This window comes from Sebastes fasciatus, chromosome 2 (genome assembly GCF_043250625.1).
Source record: "Sebastes fasciatus isolate fSebFas1 chromosome 2, fSebFas1.pri, whole genome shotgun sequence".
Taxonomy (NCBI): domain Eukaryota; kingdom Metazoa; phylum Chordata; class Actinopteri; order Perciformes; family Sebastidae; genus Sebastes; species Sebastes fasciatus.
In genome coordinates, this window is record NC_133796.1 from 1405090 (window position 1) to 1422136 (window position 17047).

Sequence of the window (17047 nt, forward strand, 5' to 3'; positions counted from 1 at the left end):
AGCTGCTCCCTTGTTCCCCGGTAGGTACCGGTAGGTACCGGTAGGAACCGGTTAGTATTTATATTAAATGTACTGATTCATACGACGCAGGCACAGTTCACTGCAGGAAGTTACACCGTAAATAACTTGTCACCCTGTTAGCTAATAAACGCGGAAGGTTTATAACATTATTGAAAATAATCTTTGCATATTTCCAAATCCGACTCTGCTGCAGAACTTTAAATCTCTGAACGATCATTTAAGCTGCAGCTCCAAATTAAACCGTCATTATAAACTGTTCATGGCTGCATGTATCTGGCTAATTACTGAGAGAGTGGAGCTTTCTATTTCTTTATGCATGAAATCCTCTTATCGTCCCGTCCCGTCCTGATCCTGCTGCTGCTGCTGCTGCTGCTGCAGAGCAAACACACACAAGTGTCCTTTAAATGGGCGTTTCAATCCAGACTAATGACTCTGTGTGTCGCTGTAGTCGTTTTAGTTTCTGTAGTTTCTGTTCAGTTGTAAAGCGAATTTTGAGTGAATTTTTTAAATGTCACAAAAAATAAACATGAATTGGGCGTGTTTCATTCAACCGGTTTAAAACTAATAAACCAGGCTACGTAGTTTGGTCAGTAATTGGCGCTATAGGCTACGCAAGGCTGTAATCTACCAGTAAACAGAGTAGAAGAAGAAGTAGAGGTTGAACCAGAAAGCAAACAGGGCTGCGGTCGAAAAGTCAAAAAGTTACGCCTTCTCCTAACTTCTTCTCCTCGACCTCGATGGAAAACGTCGTGAGGTCAAGGAAAGACGTGAAGGAGAATTCAGAAGGACTCCGGAAAAGACAACCGCGGTGTTCAGAGAATCCAACTGCACTTTCACTAGACTCCGTGATTATTGGTGCCTTCAAATGGGTCCATATGAACGCCCCCAGCAGCGACAACTCCGTCTGTACCTGAACGTCCAGACGTCTCGCTCGGTCCTAAAACTGGTCCCGACCGGGCCTTCTCCGAGGACTGAGGACCAGGCTGATTTCTGAGGACCCGACTGCTCTCCGAGGACCCAACAGCTCTCTGAGGACCCGGCAGCTCTCTGGGACCCGGCTGCTCTCCGAGGACCCAACAGCTCTCCGAGGACCCAACAGCTCTCCTAGGACCCGGCTCAGTGTACAGCGTTGGTGTAGCTCAGAGATGAGAAAGGAGTTGACTTCATGCAGCTGAGCGGGTTCATATGACGAGCATGTGAGGCAGCAGGGCTCTTTGTTGCAGCCGGTCTCATGACTCCGGTCCGAGGTAATCCTTCTGGGAGTCTCATGACCCGCCGAGTGTTTTCATTCACGGACGGAGCCGGGCCTCAACACAATCTGCTTTGAGAAATCCCCACAAACCTCCAGACAGCCAACAGCTCAACACGTCCTCCAGAGCTCATCTGATTTTTTAACAGAAACGTCTCAAAATGTTCACGTTGTATTCATTCATTTCACTGGTCGAGTGTATTCTAACTCCCGGAGGTTAAATGTTGTTTCAGTGAATTCTCAGTAATTCTGGTGGAGAACAAGAACTTTTCATTTTTGTTAGATCCGGTCCTGAATGAGTCCAGTTCTTATATCTATTTGATAACTACATTTTAAAGTTAAATGCATCAATTGGGTGCACTTTGAGAGCAAAATTAGTAACAATAAGAGCTAGATAAACAATTTTATGTTCTTAATTTGATCATAAACACATGGGTTGTATAGTAAATATCTAAAAGTGAAGCCAAAACATCTGGATCGCCAGCTGCTGGCTGTTAGTTTAGGAAGCGTTTGATTTGATCTGCAGCAGTTTTCTATGAGCAGAACATTTTAAACATCAATATCTCAGGCGATAAAGCCAAGTTCAAAATCCTGGTTCCATTTTGTCGACATGTTAGAGTCGAAGGTTTTTACATGAGGATATCTCTTTATACCACCCCATAAATCAGAATATATGGTCAGCCATAAAAAAAAAGAAAAAAAGATGCCATGTTTTTAGGAATAAAATGTTGTAAATGATATGTACAAACCTTCAGAATATAGTTTAAACATATCAACTAGTAGATATCACCGTTAAACTTCACCAGTTGAATACTGACATTAAGATAATTATTCTTTGTATTACGAGTTTTCTGAAATGTTATGTTTAAATATGCAAATGAGGCATTACCTAACGGTTGAAAGAATGGGAGGAATCTACAGAAGTAGTAAAATAAATGTTTCTTCCCACTATCCTGAAAGAAGACATGTTATGGAAGCAAAATCTCGAAATTGACCAGTGCATGAAAAAACAATGTTTTCTGTCTCGCATTAAGATACGGTCACGTGACCCCGGGGTTAAAGGTGCTGGGAATCTGGTGTGTGAATTTATTTTATTCATTTATTTATTTATTATTATCATCATTACTATTGTTATATTTATTTATCATTTTTAAAAAAGAATCTATTATATATTTTTTATTTTGTAATTGTATTTATTTCTTTATTTATGTTTATTATTTGTATTATTATTATTACCTTTTTTCTCTCATTTTTTAAAAAATAATTTGTTCTTCAATTTACAGTTTCTATCTGTTATATGCACATATTGTTTAATTTGTTGCGGTTCAGGTTGATATATAATTTTATAATTGTATTTATTTATTTATGTATTCATTATTATTGTTATTATTATTATAATTATAACCTTTTTTTCCTCTCATTTGTTTTTGAATAATTTGTTTTTCAATTTACAATTACTATCTGTTATACATTTATTTACATATTGTTTTATTTGTTGTGGTTTAGGTTGTTGTTGTCCTTTTTCTTAAGGAAACAATAATAAGCATGATTTAAGAAAAATAAAATTAAATAAAAAAGATATGGTCTCCTAAAATATCCATTCAACTAAATTTCCTTGCAATCGGCCCCGACAGACGATGTGATGTCACGTCTCTGGTGCAGGTAATCAATAAATATTGACGAGAGCGATCACGGACTGTAAACCGAGTACGAGAGCATCGCTACAGAGTGATCGTGTAATAAATATGGTGATTAACACACGAGAATAATGACTTCCAAACAGAAGATGTAAAATATTAAAGGAGTTCGGAACGTCATCGGCATGCTTCATGTAATTCAACACCTCGACACTTCCACACATCCACCCTTCAACACATCAACACTTCAACACATCAACACTTCAACACATCAACACATCAACACTTCAACACTTCAACACTTCAACACATCAACACATCAACACTTCAACACATCAACACATCAACACTTCAACACTTCAACACTTCAACACTTCAACACATCAACACATCAACACATCAACACTTCAACACTTCAACACTTCCACACATCCACCCTTCAACACATCAACACTTCAACACATCAACACTTCAACACTTCAACACATCAACACTTCAACACTTCAACACTTCAACGAATCAACACTTCCATACGTCAACACTTCAACACTAAAATACATCAACACTTTCACACTTAAACACATCAACACATCCACGCTTCCAAAATTCTACGCATCAACACATCGACACTTCAACACGTCGATGCTTCAACGCATCAACGCATCAACGCTTCTACACTTCCACACTTCAAGACATCAACACTTCAACACTTCAACGCATCAACGCATCAACACGTCGACACTTCAACGCATCAACGCTTCAACACTTCAAGACATCAACACTTCCACACGTCGACACTTCAACGCATCCATGCTTCAACGCTTCAACATTTCAAGACATCAACGCTTCAACACTTCAACGCATCAACGCATCAACGCATCAATGCATCAATGCTTCAACACTTCAAGACATCAATGCTTCAACACTTCAACGCATCAACGCATCAATGCATCAATGCATCAACGCTTCAACACTTCCACACTTCAACACATCAACACTTCAACACACCCACCCTTCAACACTTCAACACATCCACCCCCTCAACACTCCAACACTCCAACACTTCAACACTTCCACCCATCAACACTTCAACAATTCCATCCATCAACACTTCAACAATTCCATCCATCAACACTTCAACACTTCCACCCATCAACACTTCCACCCATCAACACTTCAACACTTCCACCCATCAACACTTCAACACTTCCACCCATCAACACTTCAACACTTCCACCCATCAACACTTCAACACTTCAACACGTCCATCCATCAACACTTCCACCCATCAAAACTTCAACACTTCAACACTTCAAAACTTCAACACTTCAAAACTTCCACCCATCAACACTTCAACACTTCAACCCATCAACACTTCAACATTTCCACCCATCAACACTTCAACACTTCCACCCATCAACACTTCAACACTTCCACCCATCAACACTTCAACACTTCCACCCATCAACACTTCAACACTTCAACCCATCAACACTTCAACACTTCCATCCATCAACACTTCCACCCATCAAAACTTCAACACTTCAACACTTCCACCCATCAACACTTCAACACTTCAACACTTCAACACTTCAACACTTCCACCCATCAACACTTCAACACTTCGTAGACGTGAAGCGTGTGTTGTTGTAAACGAGCTGAATGATTAAAGACGACTCAACAGTGAACAGAGAGTGTGAGTGAGGCCAGCAGGATTTTGGATTATCAGGATTATTAAATGAGATTAATGTTCAGAGGAACAACTTGTTTGCGTAATGAGCCGTTATATCACAGGCTTTTATTTTTTTACAGAGACAGGAAGTGGACCTGAAGCTCCCAACCAATCAGAGAGGACGAGAGTTTGGCTCGATACAGCAACGCGATCATTAAACAGGCTAACGGTGACGGTGTGAGTTGACTTTACAGATGTTTATAGCATTGATGTGTGTTGCTCATGTTTCTGGTCAGATCATTATTGATAAATGTGTCCAATGAAGATGATGAAGAGGAGGATGTTTCAGCTCTGCAGCGGGATTATTGGTAATATATATAATATTGGTATAGGTAATTAAACCTCTTCTTAAAAAACCCACTCTTGATCCAGAGGTCCTAGCCAACTATAGACCTATATCTAACCTTCCCTTTACCTCCAAAATACTCGAGAAAGTAGTTGCCAGTCAGCTGTGTGACTTTCTACAGAACAATCATTTATTCGAAGATTATCAGTCAGGATTTAGAGTGCACCATAGCACAGAGACAGCACTAGTGAAAATTACAAATGACCTTCTAATGGCATCGGACAAAAGACTTGTCTCTGTACTTGTCTTGCTAGATCTCAGTGCTGCTTTCGACACCATTGACCATCACATCCTATTACAAAGACTGGAACATTTAATTGGCATTAAAGGAACTGCACTAAGTTGGTTTAAGTCCTATTTATCAGATCAATCTCAGTTTGTACATGTCAACGATGAGTCCTCCATGTACGCCAAAGTTAGTCACGGAGTTCCACAGGGTTCTGTACTTGGACCAATTCTATTTACCTTATATATGCTTCCCTTAGGCAATGTTATTAGAAAACACTCCATAAACTTTCATTGTTATGCAGATGATACTCAATTATATCTATCGATCAAGCCAGACGAAACAAACCAGTTAACTAAACTTCAAGCATGCCTTAAGGACATAAAAACCTGGATGACCTGCAATTTCCTGATGTTAAACTCAGACAAAACTGAAGTTATTGTACTAGGCCCTGAGCACCTCCGAAACAAATTATCTAATGATATAGTTACTTTAGATGGCATTGCCCTGGCCTCCAGCACCACCGTAAGGAATCTGGGAGTTGTCTTCGACCAGGATATGTCCTTTAACTCTCACATTAAACAAACCTCACGGACTGCCTTCTTTCATCTACGTAACATTGCGAAGATCAGGCACATCCTGTGTCAAAATGATGCAGAAAAATTAGTCCATGCATTTGTTACCTCTAGACTCGATTACTGCAATTCCCTATTATCAGGCTGCTCCAATAAGTCTCTTAAGACTCTCCAGTTGATCCAGAATGCTGCAGCACGTGTTCTGACTAGAACTAGAAAAAGAGATCATATTACGCCTGTATTAGCTTCTCTGCACTGGCTGCCTGTAAAATCCAGAATAGATTTTAAAATCGTCCTCCTCACCTACAAAGCGCTAAACGGTCAGGCCCCATCATATCTTAAAGAGCTCATAGTACCCTACTACCCCACTAGAGCACTGCGCTCACAGAATGCAGGGTTACTTGAGGTTCCTAGAGTCTCCAAACGTAGAATGGGAGCCAGAGCCTTCAGCTATCAAGCTCCTCTTCTCTGGAACCAGCTCCCAGTTTCAGTCCGGGAGGCAGACACCGTCTCTACATTTAAGAGTAGGCTAAAGACTTTCCTCTTTGATAACGCTTATACTTAAGCTGCTATAGGCATAGACTGCCGGGGGACTTCCTATGACACACTGTCATAAGGAACTTCCTATGACACACTGAGCTCCCCTCTCCTTCTGTATATACTCATGTCCCATGTCCATGTTGTTACTAACTTCATTCCTTCCCGGGAGTCCTTGTGCCTCCTTGTCTCGCAGCTAACCGTGGAGCGGGGTCACACCTGGAGTGAGGTCATACCTGGAGCGGGATCACACCAGGGAGCGAGGTTATACCTGGAGCATGGGTACACTTGGAGCAGGGTTTCACCTGGATCTTGGTGGTCTCCGGTATTGTGGCTGCATCTGCTGCCGCGTCGGTGCCTGCTTGACATCAACTGCTACCATCCCTAATTAACTACGTCTGTACGAGGGACTACCAATGCTAACGAGGGATTTCCAACACCTAATGACAATGTGGCAGCCTGGAGAATAACACTTCTCAATCACTGCCAAAGACATCAAGAGCTCCCAGCAAGCATGCTGATGCTGCAGGAACCAACGCACGGGCATCGATCACAGGGACGTCCCACACCAACACACATGGACGTACTGAGGAGAGATGCTGGACAGTGCTGGCTTTCCGATAGTTGTATTATCACTCTTTCCATCCACCACTATTGGTTTTGTGTTATCAGCCCTACTTGTATTAGTTATTACAGCTGCTAGACTGCTATTGTGGCTGCTTCTATATCTCTCTCTCTCTCTCTCTCTCTCTCTCTCTCTCTCTCTCTATCTATCTGTCCCCCCAGCCGGTCTCGGCAGATGGCCGCCCGCCCTGCGCCCGGTTCTGCTCCAGGTTTCTTCCCAGTAATCGGGGAGTTGTTCCTGGCCACAGTGCGCTTGGTGGATCCTGTTGGGTCTCAAAACTATGGTGTACGGTCATAGACCTGCTCTACATATAAAGCGTCTTGAGATAACTTCTGTTGTGATTTGACGCTATACAAAAATAAATTGATTTGATTTGAAATTGATTTGATCATTATTGATAAATGTGTCCAATGAAGATGATGAAGAGGAGGATGTTTCAGCTCTGCAGCGGGATTATTGATCCCCGGATCAGTTCATAACTGATAGTAACTCGGAGTGAAGAGAGGAAACTGAGTTCAGTCGCATGTTCGTCTGAGAGGAGAAACAGCTGATCGTGTTTGTGGAGCAAAATCACATGAAGTCAATTATTAACCCCGAAGTGGTCACATGATCTGAGGAAGAGGTGGAGGAGGAGGAAGAGGAAGAGGAAGAGGAAGAGGAAGAGGAAGAGGAAGAGGGTCAAATTACCCCCCAAACTGGTCAGATCACATGATCTGAGGAGGAGGAGGAGAAGGACGAGAAGAAGAAGAAGGAGGGAGAGGAGGAGAAAGAAGGAGGAAGGGGAAGGAGAAGAAGAAGGAGAGAACCAGAGTAGACTGTGAACCAGAGTAGAACTAGATCTATACTAGACACCACAGACACGAGACATTGATGGTTTCAGTGATGGAACCACGTTCAGAACGTTATTCTGCGTTTTAGACTTTTAATATTAATATCAGAGTATCAGATCAAATCCAGCTGAGCTCAGACTCCTTCAGGAGCCCACAGACTGCTGACTGACCCGGTTCAGGCTGGTCACAGAGAGACCGACTAACAGTAAAGCACTGTAATTCATATATATACAGTAGATATATATATATCCCACAAAATCAACTCAGATGTGATCTACGTAATCATGAACCAGGAAGTATAGAGAGCAGTGAACTGGGTGAAGGGAGGAGGTCGGGGTGGATGGGTGGGTCTAAAAACACCAGACTTTCACCAGGAGACCGATATTGGAGCCCCGTGTGAGGCCAGAAGTCTATGGGACCGTACAGTGTGATCACTCAGGTCGCGGTTGACGATCGGACCATACAGCGTGATCACTCAAGTCGTGAGCTTTGGCTTTACATCGCAAACGATCTAAATCGTACAGTAGGAGTAGGACATCTCTAAAACTGACAGTGTATGCCCAGCTTTAGTAGTTTCCTGTAATTGGGACGTGTTGCTGGACATTCGTAGGAGAACGCACAAAAAATGAGGAGCAACTTTTTCTCTTTTTTAATCATAGGAGCCGTTGTAGGAGGACACGTAGCGGTGTTACACTGTAGGAGGAGGAAACATTACAGATGTGTCTTAAGACGACGGATGCATTTACACCTTTACACATCTGGAATGAGTCTCAAACCTCCTCCAGAGGTTTCAGACTGTCTGTCTTGAATGCGTTTACACTGAACTGTTTTCACATCTGATCTGACACATGAGACAAATGAAGTGACTCTGGATCTGTGGACACTTTGTGATTTCTGCTAGAATCGTGAATAAAGTTGTGAGGGTTTGAACCCGTCTTACCCTCTGTGATGCGGATGATGCACTGCGTTTGATGGACGAACGTTTGAACGATCCGTTAGTTCCTCTCCTCCCTCTGCTGTCCATGTTGGTAGAGTTCAGCGGTCCTCCACCTTCATCCTCTGTCTCCTATCTCCTCTGTCTCGTCCCTGTGGACTTCCTGTTGTCCGGCCTTCACTGGTGTGATGCGTTCAGGCGTCTCTTGGTGGTATTAGATAGACAGAGACCCCGTCTTCTCTCTCCCTCCATCTCCTCCTGTCTCTTGTCTCCTGTCTCCTGTCTCCTGTGGCCCAGCCTGCAGTGGTGTGATGCGTTCAGGCGTCTCTCGGTGGGATGGGATGTGACAGGCGGAGACCCCGTCCTCTCTCCCCCCCTGTAATCAGGATTAGTGGACGCCGCTGAGGACGGAGGGCGGTGCTCTTTAATGGATGGAGATTTAATAAATGGTGATTGGAGGTAAATCCACTTTAGGATGACAGAGAGCAGAGAAACAGAGATTCACGATTCATTGAAATACAGCTGCATTATAATAATTATAATAATAAAAGATGAGCAGCTCTGATGTCACGTTGAGAGACAACACTGAAATATTACTGAGTTCATCTCAACAGGTCTGGGATTAACTTTATATTGATTTGTAATTAAAATAAAGACATGAAGACGTCGGAGAAGAAGAAGAAGAAAAAGAAGAAGAAAAAGAAAAAGAAGAGACAAAGACGTCGGAAAGAAGAAGAGACGACGACTCCGGAGAAGATGAAGAGACAAAGACGTCAGAGAAGAAGTGGAAGACGTCAGAGAAGAAGAAGAGACGAAGAAGTCGGAGAAGAAGAAAAGGAGTAGACGTTGGAGAAGAAGAAGAGGCAAAGACGTCAGAGAAGAAGTGGAAGACGTCAGAGAAGAAGAAGAGGCAAAGACGTCAGAGAAGAAGAGACGAAGATGTCAGAGAAGAAGAAGAGGCAAAGACGTCAGAGAAGAAGAAGAGACAAAGACGTCAGAGAAGAAGAGGCAAAGACGTCGAAGAAGAAAAAGAGGCGGAAGACGTCAGAGAAGAAGAAGAGACGAAGACGTCGGAGAAGAAGAAGAGGCAAAGACGTCAGAGAAGAAGAGACGAAGACGTCGGAGAAGAAGAAGAGGCAAAGACGTCAGAGAAGAAGAGACGAAGACGTCGGAGAAGAAGAAGAGGCAAAGACGTCAGAGAAGAAGAGACGAAGACGTCGGAGAAGAAGAAGAGGCAAAGACGTCAGAGAAGAAGTGGAAGACGTCAGAGAAGAAGAAGAGGCGAAGACGTCAGAGAAGAAGAAGAGACAAAGAAGTCGGAGAAGAAGAAGAGGAGAAGATGTCGGAGAAGAAGAAGAGGCAAAGACGTCAGAGAAGAAGTGGAAGACGTCAGAGAAGAAGAAGAGGCGAAGACGTCAGAGAAGAAGAAGAGACAAAGAAGTCGGAGAAGAAGAAGAGGAGAAGATGTCGGAGAAGAAGAAGAGGCAAAGACGTCAGAGAAGAAGTGGAAGACGTCAGAGAAGAAGAAGAGGCGAAGATGTCAGAGAAGAAGAAGAGACAAAGAAGTCGGAGAAGAAGAAGAGGAGAAGATGTCGGAGAAGAAGAAGAGGCAAAGACGTCAGAGAAGAAGAGACGAAGACGTCGGAGAAGAAGAAGAGGCAAAGACGTCAGAGAAGAAGAGACGAAGACGTCGGAGAAGAAGAAGAGGCAAAGATATCAGAGAAGAAGAAGAGGCAAAGACGTCGGAAAGAAGAACAGATGACGACTCCGGAGAAGATGAAGAGGCAAAGACGTCAGAGAAGAAGAGACAAAGACGTCAGAGAAGAAGTGGAAGACGTCAGAGAAGAAGAAGAGGCGAAGACGTCAGAGAAGAAGAAGAGACAAAGAAGTCGGAGAAGAAGAGATGAAGACGTCGGAGAAGAAAAAGAGGTGGAAGACGTCAGAAAAGAAGAAGAGACAAAGATTTCGGAGAAGAAGAAGAGGCAAAGACATCAGAAAAGAAGAGACGAAGACATCAGAGAAGAAGAGACGAAAAAGTCGGAGAAAAAGAAGAGGAGAAGATGTCGGAGAAAAAAACGAGGAAAAGACATCAGAGAAGAAGAAAAGACAAAAATGTCAGAGATGAAGAGACAAAGACGTCAGAGAAGAAGAAAACGCAAAGACGTCAGAGAAGAAAAGACAAAGACATCAGAGAAGAAGAAGAGACAAAAAAGTCGGAGAAAAAGAAGAGACGGAAAAGTCGGAGAAGAAGAGACGAAGATGTCGGAGAAAAAGAAGAGGAAAAGACGTCGGAGGACAAGAGACGAAGACGTCGGAGGAGAAGAGGCGACGACGTCACGGCGAAGGCGTCGGAGGAGAAGAGGCGAAGACATTGGAGGAGAAGAGACGAAGAAATCCGAGGAGAAGACGTTTTAAAGGACGTATATTACAAAGAAGTGAAAGCCAACCGTTGGTTCTACGTCAACGTCGGCTCCCAGCAGCAGAGCAGCACTCCGCCATTTTGGACTGAAAGAGACGACCAGACGCCAGTAAAACGTCCTCCTACAAAGAGACGTACTAAAATAAAACCAAATTATTTCTATTGTATTGTCAGATTCTACTGAAACGGTCTGTGATGAACAATAAACTCTTTGGACGTTTCTGTGTGTCGTTGTGCACCAGCATAACGACAATAAAGTTGAACTGAATGACTCCAGGTACGGTCCTCATAAATACAGTGATGTGAAAACGTGTTCTTTATTTGGTGGCTGAATTTAATATGAAATAAATGTGATTGAATGTTGGACTGTAGATTATTAATGAAGCTGCAGGATTAAAGTGATACTCAGCTGTAATCACACAACACTGTTATATGAGTCAGATTATAAACCGTCGGGATTACAGTAGCAGTTGAGGGGTTAATGCCTGGCTCAAAGGCCCTTCTCTCTCTATAGTTCTGAGGGGAATTCAGTTCCTAACACTGCAGGTCCGTCTGCGTTCTTTTCAGTTTTATTTCAAATATAGACGTCCACTCAGCCGTTAGCAGAAAGCAGTGACGAAGGTTAGCACAGTGAGCTAATCCATCAGGTTATGAATAATGTGAACGCTAGCACTAGCCGAGTCAACGTTAGCTGTGTAAAAATAACTGAATGGGTTAGTTCAGATTTTCTGAAGTTGGGTTGAGTGAATACTCTCGTGTTCTGAGAGGTCAAATGACTGTTTTTGTGAATGGAGTCTGGTGGCTTTGAGGAGAGCGATATATAACGGCTTCAGTTCCCCGTCAGTGAAGGGCTGTCTGACGGCGAGGTGAAGCTGCTGTGGACGGGAGCAGCAGAAAAACGGATTTTAGACACCTACAAATTCAAAGCCACCAGACTCCATCCACAAAAACACAGTAATTTTACCTCTCAGAACACGCAAGTTGCTTTACTGCTGCATCGATCAGTCAATTTGTTTTAGGGCTGACAAAGTTAATGTGATTATAACAGTTTCAAAGAGTGAAGATCCTGGTATCATATGAAACTATAAAACCTGATGAATCCATCGGTACCAACCATGTCAGACCAGCTGGTCATGAAGGAGGTTAAATAACGCTCCAAACTGACACTAAATGTTGGAGAGGATAAACTGTCATGTCCATGTTCAAAGGGGTCCCTTGACCTCTGACCTCCAGATGTGTGAATGTAAATGGGTTCTATGGGTACCCACGAGTCTCCCCTTTACAGACATGCCCACTTTATGATCATCACATGCAGTTTGGGGCAAGTCATAGTCAAGTCAGCACACTGACACACTGACAGCTGTTGTTGCCTGTTGGGCTGCAGTTTGCCATGTTATGATTGGAGCATATTGTTTTATGCTAAATGCAGTACCTGTGAGGGTTTCTGGACAATATCTGTCATTGATCTGTGTTGTTCATTGATTTACAATAATAAATATATACATGCATTTACATAAAGCAGCAAATTTGTCCACTCCCATGTTGATAAGAGGATTAAATACTGGACTGATCTCCTTTAAGGTTCATTTAGAACAGATAAAACATGAGATTAATTTGCGATTAATGGGAATGACCATCATATACTTTTATCATAATGTTCTAAACCCTTTCACAATTTAGTTTAATTAATTAATTAATTAATTAATTAAACCACCAGGCCGGCGCAGAATCGATCACCGGCGATCACCTTGCAATGCATGCTGGTTAGATTTGTGTCCGACTTGATGCCGACTTGCTCTGACGTCGTGACCACGTGGGCAACGACGACCTCACCAGATCGAGGCGGCCGCAGTTTTTAAAACCAGGCGCCGCAGCTGCTCTCCACCGACTGCAAGACCCAGGGGCATGATGGGAAACGCCTGGCTGTCGCCTGATCAAAGAGCTGATTGGCTCTCAGTTTTGACAGCGAACACCACGTGTTGTAGAAAGTCACAACTTTCTGTGTAATATATCTAACGCTAGATTATAGGATATTAGTCTCATGTTGTGCAATGAAGGTTTCATCTGTTAACAAACACGTCTGGTGTGGTTGATGATAATAATAATGATAATAAAGGATAGAATCCAACGCCGGATACATTTCTGATCTAACAGGAAGTAACTATCTCTGTGATTTCCTGTAAATTCTTTGAAGGCTGCTGGAAACTGTCCGACCGCAGCTTGTAGTCTGGGCAGAAAACCATTTTAAAATATAAAAGACAACCCGTCAAAACACACACGGCCACATATCAGCCAGTGGAGCACATACAGTAGATAAATATGGTCATGTGGCTTTGGTCGCCCAGTAGAGGACATGGGTGACGCTATATTGGGTCCACAGACAGGAGAAGCGCATCTGAGGGACTTTGAAAACACTTTAACTAACTCGAGTAAAGAAGTTAAAGCAACTCACCTGGTACACCTGAACCACCTGAACCACCTGAAGCACTTTCATTATTCTCTTTATATGAAACACCTGCATCCAGCCTCATCACTTCACCTGATGTTTACTGTTTAAATACATGTTCTTCTGGACTGAAACAGACCAGCAGCTTAAATACTCCCTTCAACCTGGAGCACATGTTGATCTCAGCCAGGACCAAACTTCACTCAGGTGTGTCCGGCTCTAAACACCTGACACAGGTGGGTGACAGGAAGTGACATTAATCATCAAACATCAACAGTTCAAACACGAAATACATCAACATTCATTGTTTTCTGTGTGAACACTTTAAACATGACTCATCTTAATCAACATGATATCTTCAAGTAAATCCCCCCCGCCCATATTTGGTCTATCCCATGACATCATCAATGACATCACCAAGGGGGTAAAAGCAGGAAGTGTCAGAAGGTCAGAAAAAGATAAAATCAACTGATAAAATGCTGATTCAGAGTTTGTTTGTGACACAGACTGAAGAACAAACCTGCTAATTATGATGAATGTTGTTATATAGTGATGTTATTATGATGAATGTTGTTATATAGTGATGTTATTATGATGAATGTTGTTATATAGTGATGTTATTATGATGAATGTTGTTATGTAGTGATGTTATTATGATGAATGTTGTTATATAGTGATGTTATTATGATGAATGTTGTTATATAGTGATGTTATTATGATGAATGTTGTTATGTAGTGATGTTATTATGATGAATGTTGTTATATAGTGATGTTATTATGATGAATGTTGTAATATAGTGATGTTATTATGATGAATGTTGTTATATAGTGATGTTATTATGATGAATGTTGTAATATAGTGGTGTTATTATGATGAATGTTGTTATGTAGTGATGTTATTATGATGAATGTTGTTATATAGTGGTGTTATTATGATGAATGTTGTTATGTAGTGATGTTATTATGATGAATGTTGTTATATAGTGATGTTATTATGATGAATGTTGTTATATAGTGATGTTATTATGATGAATGTTGTTATGTAGTGATGTTATTATGATGAATGTTGTAATATAGTGGTGTTATTATGATGAATGTTGTAATATAGTGATGTTATTATGATGAATGTTGTTATATAGTGATGTTATTATGATGAATGTTGTTATATAGTGGTGTTATTATGATGAATGTTGTTATGTAGTGATGTTATTATGATGAATGTTGTTATATAGTGATGTTATTATGATGAATGTTGTTATATAGTGATGTTATTATGATGAATGTTGTTATGTAGTGATGTTATTATGATGAATGTTGTAATATAGTGATGTTATTATGATGAATGTTGTTATATAGTGATGTTATTATGATGAATGTTGTTATATAGTGATGTTATTATGATGAATGTTGTAATATAGTGGTGTTATTATGATGAATGTTGTAATATAGTGATGTTATTATGATGAATGTTGTTATATAGTGATGTTATTATGATGAATGTTGTTATATAGTGGTGTTATTATGATGAATGTTGTTATGTAGTGATGTTATTATGATGAATGTTGTTATATAGTGATGTTATTATGATGAATGTTGTTATATAGTGATGTTATTATGATGAATGTTGTTATGTAGTGATGTTATTATGATGAATGTTGTAATATAGTGATGTTATTATGATGAATGTTGTTATATAGTGATGTTATTATGATGAATGTTGTTATATAGTGATGTTATTATGATGAATGTTGTTATATAGTGATGTTATTATGATGAATGTTGTTATGTAGTGATGTTATTATGATGAATGTTGTTATATAGTGATGTTATTATGATGAATGTTGTTATGTAGTGATGTTATTATGATGAATGTTGTTATGTAGTGGTGTTATTATGATGAATGTTGTTATGTAGTGGTGTTATTATGATGAATGTTGTTATGTAGTGATGTTATTATGATGAATGTTGTTATGTAGTGATGTTATTATGATGAATGTTGTTATATAGTGATGTTATTATGATGAATGTTGTTATATAGTGATGTTATTATGATGAATGTTGTTATATAGTGGTGTTATTATGATGAATGTTGTTATATAGTGATGTTATTATGATGAATGTTGTTATGTAGTGATGTTATTATGATGAATGTTGTTATATAGTGATGTTATTATGATGAATGTTGTTATATAGTGATGTTATTATGATGAATGTTGTTATATAGTGATGTTATTATGATGAATGTTGTTATATAGTGATGTTATTATGATGAATGTTGTTATGTAGTGATGTTATTATGATGAATGTTGTAATATAGTGATGTTATTATGATGAATGTTGTTATATAGTGATGTTATTATGATGAATGTTGTTATATAGTGATGTTATTATGATGAATGTTGTTATGTAGTGATGTTATTATGATGAATGTTGTTATATAGTGATGTTATTATGATGAATGTTGTTATATAGTGATGTTATTATGATGAATGTTGTTATATAGTGATGTTATTATGATGAATGTTGTTATATAGTGATGTTATTATGATGAATGTTGTTATGTAGTGATGTTATTATGATGAATGTTGTTATGTAGTGATGTTATTATGATGAATGTTGTTATATAGTGATGTTATTATGATGAATGTTGTTATATAGTGATGTTATTATGATGAATGTTGTTATATAGTGATGTTATTATGATGAATGTTGTTATATAGTGATGTTATTATGATGAATGTTGTTATATAGTGATGTTATTATGATGAATGTTGTTATATAGTGATGTTATTATGATGAATGTTGTTATATAGTGATGTTATTATGATGAATGTTGTTATGTAGTGATGTTATTATGATGAATGTTGTTATGTAGTGATGTTATTATGATGAATGTTGTTATGTAGTGATGTTATTATGATGAATGTTGTTATATAGTGATGTTATTATGATGAATGTTGTTATGTAGTGATGTTATTATGATGAATGTTGTTATGTAGTGATGTTATTATGATGAATGTTGTTATATAGTGATGTTATTATGATGAATGTTGTTATATAGTGATGTTATTATGATGAATGTTGTTATATAGTGATGTTATTATGATGAATGTTGTTATATAGTGATGTTATTATGATGAATGTTGTTATATAGTGATGTTATTATGATGAATGTTGTTATATAGTGATGTTATTATGATGAATGTTGTTATATAGTGATGTTATTATGATGAATGTTGTTATATAGTGATGTTATTATGATGAATGTTGTTATATAGTGATGTTATTATGATGAATGTTGTTATATAGTGATGTTATTATGATGAATGTTGTTATGTAGTGATGTTATTATGATGAATGTTGTTATATAGTGGTGTTATTATGATGAAATAGTGATGTTATTATGATGCAGTGTTGTTATGTAGTGATGTTATTATGATGAATGTTGTTATGTAGTGATGTTATTATGA

General features: G+C 39.5%; 1 protein-coding gene across 1 annotated transcript in view; it reads right to left on the minus strand.

Annotated features, from left to right (window-relative positions):
* Positions 1–9478, minus strand: part of trpm1a (transient receptor potential cation channel, subfamily M, member 1a) — a 38215-nt gene extending 28737 nt beyond the window's left edge. The window contains exon 1 of the mRNA XM_074657093.1: positions 8719–9478. Within this exon, the coding sequence (XP_074513194.1) occupies positions 8719–8802 (84 nt within the window). The 5' untranslated portion in view covers positions 8803–9478. The remainder of the gene's footprint in view (positions 1–8718) is intronic.
* Between the last annotated feature and the right edge of the window lie 7569 nt (positions 9479–17047).